Genomic DNA, 20,010 nt, shown 5'->3' with positions numbered 1-20,010 from the left:
TTTATTGTATTTCAAGTCCAAAATAACAAAAATAAAAAAATTAAACATCCTATATATAACAAAAGAATGAAAATTAAAGGTGGATTTCCTATTAATTTCGACCCTAATTTTGATTACCAGTACATTCATTTTGATCCAAAATTTATTTTTGACTAGATTGTAGATAAAAAAATTCTATAAAAATCATCAGCCACATTTTGTGAAAAGTGTATATTGTTCATCCACCTTGACACTACTATAATGAGGCAGAAAGTCTATCAAGTCCAACTCTGGAGTTGTGTTGATTAATTCGGTTATTTCCACTCTCCTAGGAACATTCTTGATTTCGATGGTTTTTGTGATTTCGGTAGTGTGATGTATTATTCCTCTACGGGTGACTCTGTTGGCACTTGAAGGTGTGATTGTAGTAGCGTGATTAGTCACATTTTCCTCACTCTCTGTCACCTTCTTCGTTTCTTTGATTTCAACCTTGCCAAATTATCTCTTACTGTATCCATCTTCTTGAGTGCGATCACCACTTTTCACACCATTCTTTTCAGTTACAGCCATAGCCTTAGGTGCAGGGTGACTCATAGTGTTTCCATCATCATCAACAACTGTTGTTTAAGTCGGATTTGTTCCATATAAACTAGTAGCAGTAACACTGCTATCAGTTTCCTCAACATTGGTCGAGGAGGAGGATTGAGCAGAACTAGTCGTGATAGCCTCACTAGTTATTGTCCCCAAATCAGTGGTGAGTTCTGTGGTTTTGAAGCCAGTAGTGGAATCACTGCTAGTCGTCGCTTTGGTGTTGGCTGTTGTTGTCTTTCTGATGTCAGCTTTGCCAAGTGTCTTCCTCGCTCTCTGCCATGATTTCTCCGGCGGTTTGCTCTTCTAAATGGACTATGACTTGACCTTTCAATCTCAAGTACATCAATTTCTTCTCATTTGTGTATTCATTTTTGACAGTCCTCACTTCCAACTTGCCTCCTCCACTCAACCTACACTTAAACATTCCTTCATCCATTTTATTGTAAGTGAATGAGCACCCTTGCAAATTTTCATTTTCAAACGGGCCAAGTTTGCTGTAAGGACATTCAATCACCAGTCTTATCGTTGTTGTGTTGGGATCAACTGTTATAGTACTGTTTCCTCCTTTAACAATTCCTGGTAGAGCTACCACTATAAATGCCATTACTGCTGTCATCGTAACCAAAATAACAAGTCCTGGTTCTAAAATCGTGTATGCCTTGTTAGATATCATCAAATCCGGAAGTAGAGAAAAAACCCAAAATGAAAGCATGTACATCAGCTACTGTAAATTCCTAATTAAACGCGAGGAATTAATATCCGCGTAAAATCGCGAGAAGCCCGTCTCGCGAATTTTAAATTCTCGCTTTTAATTTTAGAAGACATGTGAACTACATGAAACTATGATGAAATTTCGCCATTCGCGATTTTATGTTCTCGCGATTTGATGGCAACTCGTTGAATCGCGGAATTAAGTACTCGCGTAAAATAAGGAATCTACAGTAATTGAAAGTCTATTGGTGGATCATGCAATTTTTTCCAGTTAGTAACAATAGTCTTTGTTGGTTATTATGATAGACCGCTTAATACCATTATTTTTCCTGACAAATTAACTATTATATTAAGCAGGGTCAACTACACTACTATGCCATTAAAATGGAAACGTATTTATTTTGTGTTGTGTGTTTTCATGATAAGATAAATGATTTAGTAAATCTTATTTTTTCATCATTATTTTACTCAAATATTATTCACTAGATGTTAAATTCGTGGAATTTTTATTTCAGCGAATATACATGTAGTGAAAATAAACTCCGCGAGTTAATTTCCTGCTATACTGTATTGATTTATTATATGCTTCAAATTGCCCAAAGAAGTGAAGATTTATGAAAATATTTTAAGTTGCTCTATTTCTTATCAAAGCTGTGTTGTAAAAGCTAGACTTTAAACATTTGAAATAAAAAATATTCTCAGCATCATAATTTCATTTGATGCTTTTGCATGATATTGGTTAAGGTAATCATTTTTAAAATGTTAAGATAAATGACCTGCTTTTGTGACCTGGTTAATCCTAAGTTTAATAATTTGCCTATTTTTTGAAGATAAATCTTTTGATGTGTGTGGAATTTCTCATATTTGGTATGAATTATGGATAAGTCAGGATAACACTGTGTCAACAGACATTGTTTTTAAACCAATCATTTCCTTCGTTAGAATAGTTTGGAACATTGTTAATTTGGGGGGTTTTCAAGTTGACATAATCTGTCAGTATTCCGGTACATAAATTGAAATAGAATGCAAAAACAAATACATATACTGTTATCCATATGTTCTAAACAATGAATTAAATTCAAACTTAACATCCGACTCTGCTTTGTGAAATTCAGTTTTTAATATAAATTCTGTTACCAGTACATGTATAAAGGAAATATTTAAAAAGTTGGGATTTATTGGGGTTCTATGAGTTTTATACATGAACTTTAATGACACTTAACCATATGGGGAGGATGGGATTACCAAAATATACCCATGTAGAATTTCCTAATTTTTTTTACATTTCTTTATAAATCATAAAACGTTTATTTATACAGAAACCATTAACTTTCCCAATATATAAACGTTAAAATGTTTAATTATTCTGTTTCAGTGCCCTTGTAAAGTTAAGAAATGTGATAGGGTGAAGGAGATGTCTTTTACCTCATTGTTAAATTGATACAGTGTTTACTCTAGAGTTATCATAGTGAGGGTATAAATGATCCTCCATTTAGCTGTATATATTAACCTTCAGGTATATTTATTACAAGTTTACAAATTAGAAAACATCACACTGTTTTTTGATGGTCTGAGTCTTAAAAAAAAACCACCAAAAAACATGTCCATTGATATACCGGTACATGTATTTTCAGATTCGAGTACTAAAACTAGAATGATACTGATGCACCTGAAATTTGAATTGCTCAGTTTTTGAATGTACATAACAATACTGGTACCATTGGCAGGTATCATGCATATAAACATATTAATTCTAATAACTATATCAAAAAGCAGTAAAAAAGAAGTAGATTCAAAAGTAGATTGTTTTCTCTTGGTAAAATAATGTTCAGTCTGTGCATTTGCAAGTCAAATAGCTGTTGTCTACATGCAGTTATTAATTTAAACCTCAAATTCCATTCAACAATCATCTGTTTATTCTCGATGTAAAGTTCACATCCAAAAATGCTAAATATTCATTTGTCACTTGTAATGACGGTCACTTGTATAGACGAAGGGTCTGCTTCACAGACGAGCTAGCCATAGCCTTTTAAATGAACTTCTTGCCTACTCTCTACAATACACATAGGTAAGGAGGTATTTCTGCTTGTGAGTCATCACTGTGGTTTACCATTCATGAAACCAAAAGCCCAGCATTTAAGAGATATATACTATTGAAGTTTACATCGACTGTTGACATTATGAGGGAAACTAAACTGTAAGTATATAATGTGGGATAGTAGCATTAAACTGGAGTTTCTGGGAGGTTATAATGAGCATCATATTGTTACAAATAGTGTATTTTTTTTTTCAAGTAAATCCAGAGATTACTATTAGTATATGGTACATAGATAAAAGGTGGCTTGTCAAACAAAAGTGTCACCTATGTATCATGCATACGATTTTGATTTACATGTCTAAAATTAGCTTTCTAAAGATCAATCAGTGCTTGTGCATTCTATGAACCATGATGAATCCAATGGAAAACTGAATATTTCTCTATATGCTGATATCTTGATTTTATTCTCTTCATTTCATTTATAGGACATCAGAAATGATGTTTATAAATCCTGGGCCTGTTTATTTATTCAGTGTTTACTAGTACCGTTTGTGGAGAGGTACAGCTAGACTTTAAATCTGTAATGACTATGTTTACCAGTTATGATCCACAAGGCTGCCAGAAGAAATCTGTTATGTTGTTGGTTTCTTTAAAATTTATACTATATATCCTCATTTGATATATATATAAGGGATTTTTGGATGCCAGCAATTGTATCTCTCTAAATTTCAATTTGTTTATTATTGCACCTTTTTGCACATAAAAATGTTAACCCAATCATTGTAAATGTATCATTTTCTAGAGGTTTGTTTTTATCATTTGAACCCAATCCAGACATGATTTTATTACATGTCACTACCTTAGATCCTGAATATTGACACAGGAGCCCTGTGTATATCAGGTAGTTTACACATGTTGTGCCTGTATATTGATAATTTTCAAGGTGGAGTTGCTCACTCCTTTTGTACACAGAATGTACGTGCACTACGCCCTGAGTTTGAAGTCACCACTGCATTATTCTGTACTTTACAAATGCAAATAATCACTGTTGACAAAGTTTGTGTAACATATTTGCCTGCAGTGTCTCCTTCAAATGTAGCTGCCAGGTTTATTAATATACGTAAAAAGCAGGACAGTATTTCATTTTGTTCGTCAAAGATGAGGTAAAACTTTTTTTATGTCCTATTGCTTACATAGTTTTTAACCCCCCCCCCCCCCAAAAATGGCTAATGAAGTTTTAGCTATCTTTCCTCAGTCATCCAAAAACTAGAAGTTTAAACTGACATGTTATGTTTCAGTGAATCTTCTTGCCCATTGAAAACTGTTGTATTTGTCAGCTTATGTCTTTTGTGAAATACAGATAAAGTCATTATCTCTGGATTATGGTAATCATGCTAATTCTAAATTGTTGTTATAAATCCCTATATTGTTTACATTGTTTACCTGTATAGATTAGTGTAATAGAAATGCAGGTATTGACATGGTTTCTAACACTCCATTAATTACTCCATTAATTATCTATGTCCTGTTAGTACTAAAACATCAATTATTCCCACCAATTAACTGGACAATTACCATTAATGACATAATCCCCATGTGTGTAGACCATATACTGCCCAGACTAGTGCAGGTAGTCAAAAGAAATAGAGAACTGAATGTATATACACAGACTGTCACTTCCTGGTTTCCTGCCTAGAACGGGGAGATTTCTTATTAGATATGGGGATATTTACTAGACTCCGTGAATCTTTAAAAAATGTTAAACTGGGAAAGTCAATCAAAAGGTAATATTTATATTCCATTTTATAATCACATATTGTAGAGTTGACAATGCACACATTCATTGTGAATTTTAGTTACTTTAGGGGTCTTCATGCACACAATAATCATTAAAAAAGGTGCATAGTATGTTAAACGTTTTGATAAACGTAAGCAAGAGGACAAGTCCTTGTGTTGTGAGATTTTTGACGTAATGGTCCAGTTTATGATTCATACCTTTTTTATACAACGCCTACCTGTATTGATACAAAGCATATTTTACAACTACCATTACCTGGTATTAGTTTCTGTGATTCAATGCATTAAACATCCTACTCATGGAAAGTTTGGTCGATTTTTTTTTAATGAAACTATTGGAAACAACATTATTTGTTTAAAAACAGGTTTAAGGTGTGCTACCGTTGTAATCCATTTAAAATATTTATACCTGAATTCATCTTACCTTCATGTTTAGTGTTTGATTTCATGTAACAGTACAATATGTTATTCTGACAGGTTTTAGGAAATTTATTGTTGTTTTCAAATTGTGCAAACAACTTGACGAAAGTCAACGAATCAAAGAGAACATGTAAATGTATTTCATGTAAAATTTAACTTTTCTGGTTAAACACCTTCATACAACTACAGTTATGAAAAGTTTTCTTTTTGACTGAGTTATAAAGATAGTACATGTATAAGCATTGATGGCATGGTTTTTGGTTTTAGGTGTTCCCGCTGCCATAAGTGCCTCTCCAGCTGGTACTTTGAGAAGAATGGGGAGCTGTTTTGTAAGCAGGACTATTGGAGCCTGTACGGAGATTCCTGTAACAGATGCGGCCTGATCATCACCGGGCCAGTCATGGTAAGATCTGAAGCTTAGTCATTAATCATGCAAAGTAGGAGTTCATTTGTAGATCGAAGCATAAAGTTATAGGTTATTAATGTCTCCCAGTAGATTAGTACTGGTACATGTACTAATAGAGTGATTAGTGAAAATGAACTTTTGTATCTTGCTTTAGTAAAAAAAACACCTCCAATTAAAAAAATCAAATGCACCTGGTAAACAGAGGTAGGTTTCGTTTCATGTTTACACAAGGAAACAATGCTGGCCTGTATTTTAATTATGCTAGTCTTGATCTTTTTTTAAAATGATGCATTAAACAGCTAAAATTGCTAAAATGTTTTAAGGGTAAAATAACATGCTTGTTTTCCAATGACATGATGAAAGAGACATCCACACTTATTCAATTCAGCTTTTCTTTGTTAATTTCTTCTTACTGGCACAAAGAATGAAAAATTGTAAAAAGTGTGATGAAGTGAAAATTTACATTCTTCAAAGTGCCTTTGGTTTCTGTATAGTCAGACTTCAAATTTTATTTGTTTATGTAAATAACCTGTAAATTTATTTAACAAATGCAAATGTACATGTATTTTTTAGTTACCGGTAGTTATTTATTTCCAATTTTCTTTGAAATGACAAGAAGTTTTATTTCAAAAATCGAATTTATCTTCATATTGCTGTCAGATTCAATATATTTGTGTTGTCTTTATGAATTCAAATTGTGTGTCTGTTCTCATACCTGACATTTAAAGATGTAAAATAATTTCTCCTTAAAGTGTCAAGTTTTGGGGGAAGTCAGTTTAGTCATTATTTTGCACAGACTTGAACTTGATATAATCTTGTAAATGCCCAAAATGGGGAGTTAATTTAAAGGAGGAAATTACTGATGTTAATGATAAATGGAAATTCTTCTAATACACACTACATTATATGTTAGAGATTGAATGATTATTACTGATGTAGTTCCTGCAGTGCATAAAATGCAACAACAATGATTCCCACATATACTATCCTAAAATGGACATTGCTTTTGAATTGTTGCAATATTTGAGAAATGAGTTCTGATCATTCTCACATGTTTACTTAAACCCTAAATTGTATGATCAAGCACCTATATACATGCAGCCTTGAGCTATAATTTGTAACACTTAATGGTTTGAATGGAAATGTCCTAAGGACTTGAATGTATCTGATTCTTAGGGACTGTTATGAATTTGAATGCCTGACTGATTGATCTGTAGTTGTTTTCTCACTGTTACAGGTGGCAGGGGACCACAAGTACCACCCCGAGTGTTTCCAGTGCCACAACTGTGACACTTATATAGAGGATGGACAAACTTACGCCCTGGTGGAGCGATCCAGACTCTTTTGGTGAGGGCGCTAACTATTGATGGCAGTGTAAATGCATGTATAATAGCACAAATACAATATCAACAATAAATGTATATGAAGCTTCCACTTTTTTTGGAAGGGAAAAAAGTAGCATGTTTAAAACAATATGATAAACTCATTGTATTCATCATTGCTCTGCAGAGGGTGGAGGGGGGCTAAGAGTTTGGAAGAAACACATAGAACTCATAAGATATAAAGATTAAAACATATCTCAAGAGGTGCTTTGCCGAACTGAGAACTGTGATAATTGAAAAACTTACACTCAATTCAGTTAATTGTTATGGGGAAGGGTTGTGTACATGAGTAAAGTTCAGGAAATTGACACACTGTTTATGAAATGGATGTTATTAGTTGGTTTTAAGCTAAGACTGTCATACTATTTCTTGTGCAATATTTAGATAGTTTACATACTTGATTCATCTTGGGAAGGGACAGTTAACCTATAAATATGGTAATATATCTCTGCCACTTGCTTTGTTTTTGTTGACTCTATATGATAAACTATTTATTGGATGGGATATCTATTGGTAGAGATAACTGATGTTATAGGATGGTTGTTATTATGTGATGATAGTCATCAATACAATATTGACTCTATTACTAATAGATAAAATGATAATAAAGTTCATGCAGCCTCTATACATTATTGTAGTCTGTAGCCACAAAAAAATATTTGCATTTGGATAGAAAACAGCTCTTGTACATTCAGTGTATATATTTGACATTGTGAATATTAATATCTTAAGAGAGTTTTTAAAATGTCACTTAACAATTCCCCATTTCTGTTGACTGGACAGTGGAGAGTGCTACAAGACAAGAATGAGGCCAGTCCTTATCTCCTCCCCCAACCATAACAAGGGAGTGCACTCCATTCAACTGATAGAGGTCCCACCCACCCCCGAGGGACATCGAAGTCTGAGGTACTCACTGGAGGGGCGTGACTGCCAGCAAAGTCCACAGGTCCCCGAGAGCTCTGGTACTGTTCCACACTTACAGATTTCAGAGTAAGTAAAGGATTACAGACCATCACAGTGTGTGTAGATTTACTGCACGCCTTCTTTCCTGTTGTAGAAAACTTTAAGTCTTAGTTTAATTTATTTCCTGTCAGCAAAGGCTTACTAAACATTTTCTTCTTCCTTGGTCATGCATATTTATTACAAATTTTATTTTTGCATTTTTGCATTTTTTACCAATCAAGGTTTATCAAAGAGGTTAAGAGATTTTTATTTGTGTGTGTTGTTTTTTTTAGAAGACTTCTTGAAAACTGAATGTATCATAATTGATTTTTCTATAAAAAAGGTACTTCACCAATGTATTGGCCTAACCAGGAGGTTGTTAATTATCTCATTGATCAATTAGCTGACAAAAAATGTGTTTTAGTGTTCAAGGAAAAGGAAAATATAAATAGCACATATACTAAGTGTTGTTAGTGTCTGCTTTCCTGGTTGTCCATTGCCAATTAAAGAATAAAACTAACACTTGATATGATGTATTGAACGAACTAGAGATTGAGGCACCAGATTCTGTTATATCATTGTACTTTCAGACTTGACACCAGCTTGAGTCCAGGACTGGATGTTCTGAGTGTTGGAGATAAGATCCTGGAAGTGAATGGCATGCCAGTAAAAGAGAGCTCTCCCGAAGAGGTATAGACATGCAGTTCTCAGGGTATCACTTCCTGAAATTATTTATAAAGTATGTGATGTCACTGAGACCTTGTTATTGAAACTGTAAAAGTTGGGAAGGAAGTAGTGTATAGGAATTTAATGTAAACAAGAGGGCATAGAAAATGTTAACATTGGATCAATGATGTTTTGTGAGGAAATTATGGAGTTTAATCACAACAATTGTGTTCATTTTGTCAAGTGTTTGGTATAAATCAGAGGTGAACTTTGATGTAATGACATCAAAGAATCAACTGCAGGAGTACTTTACCTGTCTCTTAAATATTATAAATTTACATCTGATGATTTGGATTAATTTGAGCTGTGCTTTGAAATGTGCAGGTATGCTTATTATGTGTATAATGTACTCTATGTCAATATAAATCCTTAAAAGTGATGAATTATCTTAAAACCACAAACGAGAGAGAGAGAGAGGAAGAGAATTATATTGCTTTATGATTCGTGTCAGCATCATTCATTAACAGAAAAGAATTTTTTTCACTCTGATAAATTAAAAGTATATATGATGAACATGCACATAATCTTTTTTTTAACAGATTGATCAGATATTACAAAATACCAAGGAGACTCTACATCTGACACTAGAAAGGGGAGCGTCCCCTTCTGTACCCAGGAGGCTGACCGAATCCCAGGGTGACAGTTTCTACCTAAGTCCTGATGATTCACCTGTCTTAAATGTTGAAAGTCTGTCGACAGAGAGAATCATCAATGGAGTCAGTGTGAAAATCAGAGCCAAAAGGGATCAAATGAAGTGAGAACAACACAAACTAAATTGATAAAAAAAAATCAATTTTAAGATTTGAATTCTGTATACAGGGTTATTTTTGCCTTTCTACACTTGCAAACAGTTTCTTAGTATGTTTAATGAGAAAATAATTTAAAACACTAAGATTTGCGCAGTCTTAAATTCACCGCTGACAACGAGGAAAAAAGGGGCAAAAATAAAACAGGGACGAATAATTGATTATATAAGATCAATGACTAAGAAAGATACCATGCTTGTTGAATACCAGTAGTAATGTTCTTCAAACAAAAATAATAAATGTATATTAAAAACTTGATCAAAAAGTGTTTCGGCATTGGGCACTTGAAACAGGATCTGAGAAATTATATAAGATAATTTCTTATTGGTCTGACACAGGTTTTCTTCAAAGTTCAGTTTCTGATATGAATATTGTATACAGGGTTATTTTCACCCAGAGTTATTTTGCCCTTATACAATAGTGCAAATGGCTTAGTCCTGTCTTGAATTTGCCCAGATGCAGTTGTGTTAAAAGAGATATGATTTAAGACATTGGAGTTTGCCCAGTCTTAAAGTTGCCTCCTGACAACTAGGATGAAGGGCAAAAATAAAATGGGGGCAAATATTTCCCTGCATAAAGTATTCTTTTTAAAGATTTGTGTAAAGTTTGATTCCTTTTTCAGTAAGAACCCATCAAGGAGAAGGAGCAAGTCTCCCTCCCCACTGCCGTCGCGGACCAAGTGTGTGGACCTCACTCGAGCATCCTCCTTTAAGACTCAGCCCACTTCCCATCGAGTGTTCAGGGCCACTGATCTTCTTCATGGAGAGGTGCTGGGGAAAGGTATATACGTTACCTTATTTTAAAAGAATATGTGTTACCTGCATTACTTGCATCCGCTACATGAATACCGGTACACTGAAAAAAGGGAAAAGTACCATTGTATTGCTACAGGAGTATCATTTTAAATGTACAAATTCAATCATTAAAGTTGTATTTTAGTAAAATGAAAGGAAGTGCTCTAATCTTTTTACACTTTATAATCAAATATTATCAACAATTCAAAACATTGCTTAAAGTTTCATAGTGGACAGTGATTAAAATGATATCTGTGTTCATGTATTAGTATTTGGTGTAGTTAGTGTAGTAATTTCTGTGTTCATGTAATTATGGTCGGACTATAATGTGCCTGTGTGGTTGACAGGGTTCTTTGGTCAGGCTGTGAAGGTGACACACAGGGTGACCGGGGAAGTCATGGTTCTGAAGGAAATGTACCGATTTGATGAGGAAGTCCAGAAAAGCTTCCTCAAAGAGGTGAGACAGTCATTCCTGGTCATGTTTTTTATGTTAACTACCGGTATTTCTTTATTATGGTGTTTATGGACATGTAGATTTGTACCTTAGTTAGGCAGGAGATTATCTGTACAGATTGATGCATATTCCTAATCTGCAATTAAGTAAAAAGATTAACCAGTTATTCCAAAGGTCTTTTCTATATTATGATATCATTTAAAGAGTGATCTGAATCATACTTGAAAATTTAGAAATATGTTAAGTAGTTTCCAGAACACCATCTTAGAAATTCATTAATGATTATATAGTTGTATTTACTAGTTTAGTTAGCAGTCATGTAGTTTTCTTGGCTTGTTGTAAAAAGTCTGATTATTGCAATTCTAATAACATGTTATTTTGTAGGTCTCTGTGTTAAGAAGTGTCAACCATCCACATGTGCTGCGTTTTATGGGAGTTTTATATAAAGACAAAAAACTGAATCTGGTCACAGGTAATGATGCTTTCCATGCACACTTCTTGTAACAGTATGTCAGTTATATTGCTGTGAAGCAAAGAGAAGAATGGTATTATGTCATCAAATTTATGAAAGAGATTGATGCTCTGTGAATCAGGAAACTTTGGATGATAAAAAAGCATAAACAATCTGAATGATTCTACGATCTGTCATGATCTCTCTTAATATCAGTATTTAGAGTAATTTTTAGCTCACCGAGATGAAGTCAAGGGGAGCTTATGCTATACCCTCGGCGTCGGCGGTGGCGTCGGCGTCCGGACCTGGTTAAAGTTTTTGTTGCAGGTCCTGTATCTAAGCTATTATTTGTCTTATCTTCACCAAACTTGCATGGATGATGCATCTGGACCTACTTATGGACTTGAAAGACTTGGATGCTGAATCTGGGTCCTAAATTTCAGATGCTGAAGGAGGTTAAGGTTTTTGGAGCAGGTTAAAGTTTTTGTTGCAGGTGCCCTTTGATAGCAATATCTAAGTTACTCCTGGTCCTAACTTCACCAAACTTGCATGGATGGTGTGTCTTATGATACTGATCCACCAGACAGGCTTGAGTGCTGAATCTGAGCTATAGGTTCTGGATGCTGGAGGAGGTTAAGGTTTTTGGAGCAGGTTAAAGTTTTTGTTGCAGGTGCCCTTTGATAGCAATGTCTAAGTTACTGCTGGTCCGTACTTCACCAAACTTGCATGGATGGTGTGTCTTATGTTACTGATGCACCAGACAGGCTTGAATGCTGAATCTGAGCTATTGGTTTCGGATGCTGGAGGTGGTTAAGGTTTTAAGAGCTGGTTAAAGTTTTTGTTGCAGGTGCCCTCTGATGATAATAACTTAGTTACTACTGGTCCTTACTTCACCAAACTTGTATGGTTGGTGCGTCCTATGATACTGGTACACCTGACAGGCTTGAATGCTGAATCTGAGCCATAGGTTTCGGATGTGGAGGAGGTTAAGTTTTTGGAGCTGGTTAAAGTTTTTTGAGCAGGTGCCCTCTAACGATTATATCTTAGCTACTCCTGGTCCAAACTTCATCAAATTTGTGTGGATGGTGCGTCTTATTATACTGATGCACCTGAATGGCTTGAATGCTGAATCTGAGCCATAGGTTTCGGATGCTGGAGGAGGTTAAGGTTTTAAGAGCTGGTTAAAGTTTTTGAAACAGGTGCCCTCTGATGATGATATCTTAGTTATTACTTGTCCTAACTTCACCAGACTTCCATGGATGGTGCATTTTATGATACTGATGCACCTGACAGGCTTGAATGCTAAGTCTTAGCCATAGGTTACGGATGCTGGATAAGTTTAAGGTTTTTTTAACAGGTCACATGTTACATAGATAATAGTACTATTTCAAACTTGCATAGTTGATTAAACTGTTATATGAATGAATCGCAGAGGAAGCTTCAGATGCAGAGCTTGATCTCCATTATCAAGGATGCTAAAAAATATATCTTAGTTATTACAGGTCCTAACTTCACCAAACTTGAATGGATGGTGTGGCTTATGATACAGATGCAAATGATAAGCATGGATGCTGAATCTGAGCCATAGGTTGCGGATGCTGGAAGAGGTTAAGGTTTTAATTGCTGGTGCCCTCTGATGATCATATCTTAGTTATTACTGGTCATAACTTCACCAAACTTGCGTGGGTGATGCGTCTTATGATACTGATGCACCTGACAGGCTTGAATGCTGAATCTGAGCCATAGGTTACGGATGCTGGATGAGGTTAAGTTTTTTGGAACAGGTCACATGTTTCATAGATGATAGCTTGCATAGTTGATTTAACTATATTATAAATGAAACACGGATGTTGCTTCAGATGCAGAGCCTGATCTCCATTATCAAGGATGCTAAAGAAATCTCCTACCTCACTTAAACCTGCTTGATAGAAAGATGTGGTTGTTGTTAAATGATATAACATGATTCCTATGATAAAGTATTGTATGATATGAAACACTATTGTTTAATATGATACAATATAATATGTATTGTATATGAAATTGACACCCCGAAAAAACCATTGTCAACCGACGCGAAGCGGAGGTTGACAATGGTTTTTGAGGGGTGTCAATTTCAACTGTTATCCTCCCAAACAGGCACTATTTATTTTGTTATACTGAATGTCTTAATTTTAAAGAAAACATCACTGCTTTTAGATAGGAATAACGTGAATTCTAAGGCGAACCATATGCGCATGATTTTTGCGCATGTAACAATTCGTAATGTTACCCTTTGCTAAGTGCGTTGCTAACGCTGAGGGTAATAGAACAGATTATGAACTGTGTCTAAACCAATCAGATTTCAGTATATAACATGAAAGTGTAACAAAAGAAAATGGTGCATGTATTACTTTCCAATAGAGAAATACTTACTTTTTACCTAGGGATACATAGGGCGCACTTACAACCAGTGTACACTTTTCTCTAATCAAGTGCACAAGTGTACACTTAAGGTGTACACCGTCTACACTCTGTGCAGGGCATGTGATGGAAATTACACTCTTATTTTCAATATGGCGGCAAAACGGTAAGCTGAGAAATCTGCAGAATTTCTTTTGTCAGCACAAGAAATATGCTAGAGTTGATAGCCTAATTGTAGCATTGCGTGTATAAATAATATAAGAAAATAAATTCAAAAGCTTTGTATTTTTTTTATATATCAATAAAGCATGTTTTGTCAGCAAAAGTCAACAGATACATCTATAGTGTACTAAGAAGTACAAAAAGATAGTTTTATACACATTTTTTATTTATCAATGCATATGAATGCACTAGCTCTCTAGTAATTTTGCCAGGCATTACTTTTCAGTTGTAAAGTAAGTAAATTCACCTTATTTATTTATTTATTTTTTTTTGCTTGACAATAAGTTTACTCGTTTGCTGAGCATTGCGTCTCTCCTAAATAAACTTATTAACAATTTTTTTAATAGCATAAAGAAACAAACACATACTGTACTTTGCATGTACCTGAAAACTGGTAAGGGAAGCAATGGATTACAAAAGCTATTAAAAAAATCGTCTTAAAAACAGAATACCTCAGCAGCTGTCACTACTTTGGCGTCCATATTGAAAATATACACTACACCAAATTGCGCTTGATTATAAGGTGTAAATCATCTACACCAGGTGTACAACAGTGTAGACAAATCAAGCGCACCCATAGAGAAAAATCTTTAAAAGTCTCCTTCTCAAAAACCATTTGTCCAGATTATTGATTATGATTCCCAGGGGTAGGGTTGGGTCAGAATGGGGGTCAAATTTTTACATAAGAATACATTACGAAAAATCTTTAAAAATATTCTTCTTCAAAATGAATGGCTAATTAATTAATTAGCTGTAACTTGTGTGTAAGCATTCTTAAAGTAGGTAGTGTAGATTCAAGTTCATTCAAATCATGATCGGGGGTAAAGTAGGCCACAATGGAGGAGGGGGGGGGGTGTTTTGTTGAATTTCTACATATACTTTTACAAGCATCTTGATATTTGTTGAATAGATAATTGTTAGACTGTGGATGCACAAGGGGTTCAAAGTTTGATGTATGTATATATTTATATGAATAGTTGATCTTCTTTATCTTCTTCAGAACTACAATACTCAATATGTATAATGTCTATGAAATCATCCATTTATGAAAGGGGCTCAGTATTTAGCACAAGTCTATCTAGATAAAATTTGAATTTTTTTTATAAAATCTGTTTCACTACACTGTTCAGATATTTTGTATTTGACTCCATAAAGCTGATTTTATCATGGCTGTCGTTGCTCAGGTGAGCAATGTGGCCCATGGGCCTCTTGTTATTAAAAAGGATTGATATAGAAGTATAAGTACATATAAAAAAATTCCTTAAAATATCTAGGGTAGAAATAATTAAACTAGGCCTCGTTAACATTAAAATGATCAATGGACTTTTCCAAAATTAAAAGTTTGGAATTTGTCTATGTTTGTGATTGCTTTCCATCAGTCTGGGAAATTATTCTAAAGGATCTATCCAAATCTTTAGCTCTAAATTGATCTTTAAATGAATATAAGGTATATTTTTGCAATGCTTCTTTTTTAAGATATGAAGGTTTTTTTGCATTTTGAATTATGGTTGTGTTTTTTATTTTCTTGTAGAATATGTGTCTGGTGGTACTTTGGGGGAGCTGCTAAAGGACGACTCCATTTCCTTATCCTGGAAGCAGAGAGCCGTTTTTGCAAAAGGCATATCAGAAGGAATGGTATGAATAGTACTACAGATTTATTATTCTGTGAGGGTCACTTGCATTTTTGGATGACCTGAGTCTATCCATTTACATCCCAACTCAATCTTGTTTAAATGGCTTTAAGTTAGAGTTTAAAGTCTGTTATTTGAGGTAGTGGTAAAGTACGCATTTTCTAGAGTCAAACAATATGTGTGGGTACTATACATGGGGATGCATGATTTACCACACGCAAGTTTTGATTTGTTTACTGTACTTTGGGGGGTATTTACATGATTTTAAGCTCATCGCATAACTAGTTTGAATTCTCCCACACATTCATAACCTTTTTTTTCAGTATTTTAAAATATTTACGCTCAAGGGAATAATTTTGTTCAGTAATTTGTATACTGCTGTCAATTTCGATTTACAACTACACGTACATTAAATGCTTAAAAATAATGCTGTTTTTTTTTCTTTACAGGAATATCTGCATTCTCTGGGAATCATTCACAGAGACCTCAATTCCAATAATTGTTTCGTCAAAAATGTAAGTCACCTTGGTTACATATTAAACAAAAAATTGATTCACTGTATTACAAAAAAAAACCAAAATAAATATGCATTGTTATTTTATTATTTATGTTTTCATTTATGATTTTATCTGCAGGACATGACTGTGGTTGTTGCTGACTTCGGATTAGCACGAGTCTTGCCTGACCAATACCACTATCCTGATCAGGTTAAATCAGGGAAAACTAAACGTCGCTATCAGCGCAAGAAGCGATATACCGTAGTGGGTAGTCCTTATTGGATGGCTCCGGAGATGTTGAAGGGCAAAAGTTATGATGAAAAAGTGGATCTTTTTTCCTATGGAATCATTGTTTGTGAGGTCAGTAGCATCACTAGAGTTACTTCCCTTGAATTATGTTTCTGTAATTTATGCCTTGCAGTATTGATGGTAAATATCAGTTGCTTCCCTTTTGTCAATGAAAAACTTAAATTATTTTTGTTTCCTATTATTGTAGATGCTTGCGAGAGTGGAAGCAGATCCAGACATTTTACCCAGAACAATAACCTTTGAATTAGATGTTAAACTCTTCTTCCAAAAATTTTGCTCAGAAAAAGACTTCCCTCTTCCTTTCTTCAAGATTGCAATCATGTGTTGTCAAGTTACTCCAGAAAACAGGTGTTTGTTATTTGTGGTTTAATTTTAAATTATAATTTTTTAAAACTGTAGCCTACAAATTTGTTAGCTCTTTAAAAAAAAAAGCCATTTCCTGAAACTGTTTCTTCTGGAAAAGAAATGTTTCCTGCATGCATTACTTACATGGAGGTACCAAAAGTGTTAGAAATTGACCCAGTCCAAAACTGTCAAAGTACAAGGTCTCACATTGAAATTATAAGAACAATGTACATGTATATGTTTTTGTGAATGTTTGAGAATAACGTCCTAGGTTGAGAAATGTTGTTTTGAAATATAAAAACTGAGGCATTAGCCTAGGCTTTTATGAAAATCCAAACAACATTTCAACTGCGAGGAGATTATCCTGCAACATTCGCCATAACAAGATCTTTATTTCTATTCTTCTAACAGCTCAATATTTATATGATCGTTTCTCCTATAGAGAGACAATCTAGGTCATGGAGATGTCCATTTTGTGTAGCCCCAATGGCAGCCCAATGGTATCGATCATGAGTTACTGATTGGAAAGACTTATTTTTTCATTGGATATTTAAAACATTTATTGAAACATCTTGAATAATATACCTTTAAATTATTTTAGGGTTATTTAATATGATTATTAAAGCGACATCTTATTTATTGTATGTAAAAACATGCAGTGCAAATTTGTAAGGGAGGTCCTTGGAACAGCCGCATAGTACTCTTCAAAATAAACATTTGAGGCAATACACATCATTTTGACTGGAACGAAGAAGTGAAATTGACATGGTTATAAAAGATTTACGTTCTGAAGTTATACTTTCATGATTAGTGTGAGACTTATCAGTATTTCTGGAAATTATAGAAAAGAAATCAAAGTAAAACTATTTTTGAAATGTGAAAACTTGTATTGTCAGGGTTTTGACTTTGTAGATTAACATACCGTAGTTTAACAAAAATAACAGATTTTATTTTGTGATTTCGTTACAGGCCAAGCTTTGACAGAGTGAGCATATGGACAGAGAGTCTGTTAGTGAACCTAGAGCATGGTGGGACACTGCCCCCAGAGCTACAAGGGGATCCAATTGAATATTATTATGCCGTCAGAGAAGGCAGAGCACCAGAAAGTAGGTCTCAGTGCGAGAGTAGGTCTCGTAAATCATTGGACACAATCACGGAACAGAACAGGGAGTCTTTGAATAGACAGGCCCTGCCTAAAAAGTGTGTGATTGAAAATATCACGGAGAAATCCAGTCAGTCATTCGTTAGAGACCGAAGCTATAGTGATAATTCGGTGTCCAAATCTTGTGATCTTTTGTCAGTGGCCTGCTCCAACATTGAGGAGTCTCTGAGTGACGTTGATTCTCCTGTGGATGGTGTGTCCACCATTTTAGATAAACTGAATTTCCAGGAATGCACTAGTGACATGGAGCTCTCCTCCACGTTTGGGGATACTAAATTTTCTCTTCCAGTGAACATGACCTCTTTGAGTGACACTGAAATTGACAGTCCTAATGATCAAGTTCTAAAACGCAGAAAACAAAACCCTCCAGATTACCTAACCAGCAATCATACAGACAATGAGCAAATATTTGACATTGATGATATAAATTTAACGGAAAACAATCTGGTCACTTCCAATCGCAGAAATTGTTTAATCAGTGATATGCAGACAGCTTTGTTTGAAAATAAACCACAAATTGAGGTGACACACTCTGGAAGTGAAGGCAGATTAAGACCATATTAACATTTCTCTATACTGTTGATACCCAGAAGATACCAAAGTCCTATTTCTATGCTTTTTATTTGCTTTTAGAGAAACCTGTCAACATGATGTATTTTTGATGTTGTAAGATTTTTATGATGTTAAATGTAAGTGGTTAAAAGGTGATATCTTATATTTCAAGGTCTGTATTTTCAGAGAACTTGCCATAAGAAATTATATAATGTGTGAACAACCATACCATGTGTTATTTGATGAAAGAAGAAAACTAGATCTCTCAAAATGATTGTAAATTTCATACATGCATGTTGATCTTGTCATCATAACTATAACCAGTTTTATGAATTAAAAAAAAAATTTGATGTAAATGTATCTCGTGCTGAAACATGTCAAGTAAAACAATGCTACAGTAAGCAGGCACATCAGGAATTCACACAGTGAAAAGTTGGTTCTATGTCTCTAGATTAAAATGTGTAATGTAAAATGTTTGGATAAATCATTACATTTATAACTCATCAAAATCTTTTGTCTCTGACATTTAGCTCTACTATTGTTTTACTGTAAACAGGTTATTTAGTTAGCTTGCCAAAACCCTAAAGTCATTTTATGTGGAAGGAAGAAATTTCAATTTTGCAATACATTTCCATAGCAACTTTCAATGGCATATCAATTTCCAATTTGTTGCTTCCTTTATTCATTGGATTGTTTAAATGGTGTACTTTTTGAAGATGAGACCAGAGGTTTTTCATTCCATTTACTGGGTTGCTTATAATACTGATTTACTCCGGCACTTTTGGAGTTCAACATGTATACTTTTGTATTGATAATGTTGTTATTTTCAATCGTTTTATCACAGATATACATGTATTTTCATTATGGGAAACCCAGAATTCATATATATGATAGAAAAGAACAATGAAATTATGATGGATTATTCTCGTTTGGATATGATTAATTCAGAGATTTGTAATGGAATATTGAATTGTAATACAAGATCATATGTTATACCAGTGTATTGATATACTAGGATGAACCATACTTACATGTGCATTTTTTCGCGATGCCTAATGCATTGTCTGCTAAAAGGAGGGTGGGGGTTAAAAATATGAAAGAAACTAAACTATGTAGGGAACTTTGAGACTTGTGCTTTATAACATTCCTCCCTTATCGTAGTCATGATCAATGGTCTTGATGTGGTTTAAGAGAAGTGCTTCAAGTATTTATAAACATCAAAATAGTTGGTGGGTCCCGATACAAATAACACAGATTAGTTCTGGTGACCAAATATGTAAAGTGGTTTTAGCCTAAAATATTGTTCAATTTTGAGAGAATGCAATAAAATAAACCATCAAATTTTATTATTAAATTTATTTTTTAAATGATGGAACAGATCTACTGGCATCAGCT

General features: G+C 34.2%; 2 protein-coding genes across 7 annotated transcripts in view; one reads left to right on the top strand and one right to left on the bottom strand.

Annotated features, from left to right (window-relative positions):
- The window catches only part of LOC128187065 (uncharacterized), a 19,337-nt gene extending 10,954 nt beyond the window's left edge, over positions 1-8,383 (bottom strand). The window contains exon 1 of the mRNA XM_052857148.1: positions 8,239-8,383. The gene's annotated coding sequence lies outside the window, so the exon portion shown is untranslated. The remainder of the gene's footprint in view (positions 1-8,238) is intronic.
- The window catches only part of LOC128187063 (LIM domain kinase 1-like), a 22,687-nt gene extending 2,677 nt beyond the window's left edge, over positions 1-20,010 (top strand). The window contains exons 1-14 of one of the 6 annotated variants that reach the window (XM_052857144.1): positions 2,964-3,478; positions 5,804-5,939; positions 7,180-7,289; positions 8,108-8,314; positions 8,857-8,956; positions 9,532-9,746; positions 10,421-10,578; positions 10,940-11,049; positions 11,431-11,518; positions 15,651-15,754; positions 16,200-16,265; positions 16,386-16,607; positions 16,744-16,904; positions 17,871-20,010. In XM_052857144.1, coding sequence (XP_052713104.1) covers positions 3,462-3,478; positions 5,804-5,939; positions 7,180-7,289; positions 8,108-8,314; positions 8,857-8,956; positions 9,532-9,746; positions 10,421-10,578; positions 10,940-11,049; positions 11,431-11,518; positions 15,651-15,754; positions 16,200-16,265; positions 16,386-16,607; positions 16,744-16,904; positions 17,871-18,627 — 2,451 coding nt within the window. In that variant the 5' untranslated portion in view covers positions 2,964-3,461 and the 3' untranslated portion in view covers positions 18,628-20,010. Of the gene's footprint in view, positions 1-2,963; positions 3,479-3,577; positions 4,483-4,861; positions 5,104-5,135; positions 5,489-5,803; positions 5,940-7,179; positions 7,290-7,380; positions 7,762-8,107; positions 8,315-8,856; positions 8,957-9,531; positions 9,747-10,420; positions 10,579-10,939; positions 11,050-11,430; positions 11,519-15,650; positions 15,755-16,199; positions 16,266-16,385; positions 16,608-16,743; positions 16,905-17,870 lie in introns of those variants that run through there. The other 5 variants (XM_052857139.1, XM_052857143.1, XM_052857140.1 and 2 more) reach the window with 5 other exon arrangements.

This window comes from Crassostrea angulata, chromosome 6, assembly GCF_025612915.1.
Source record: "Crassostrea angulata isolate pt1a10 chromosome 6, ASM2561291v2, whole genome shotgun sequence".
NCBI lineage: Eukaryota > Metazoa > Mollusca > Bivalvia > Ostreida > Ostreidae > Magallana > Magallana angulata.
Note: the sequence above shows the minus strand (reverse complement) of the source record. Positions and strands in the feature narration are given on the sequence as shown.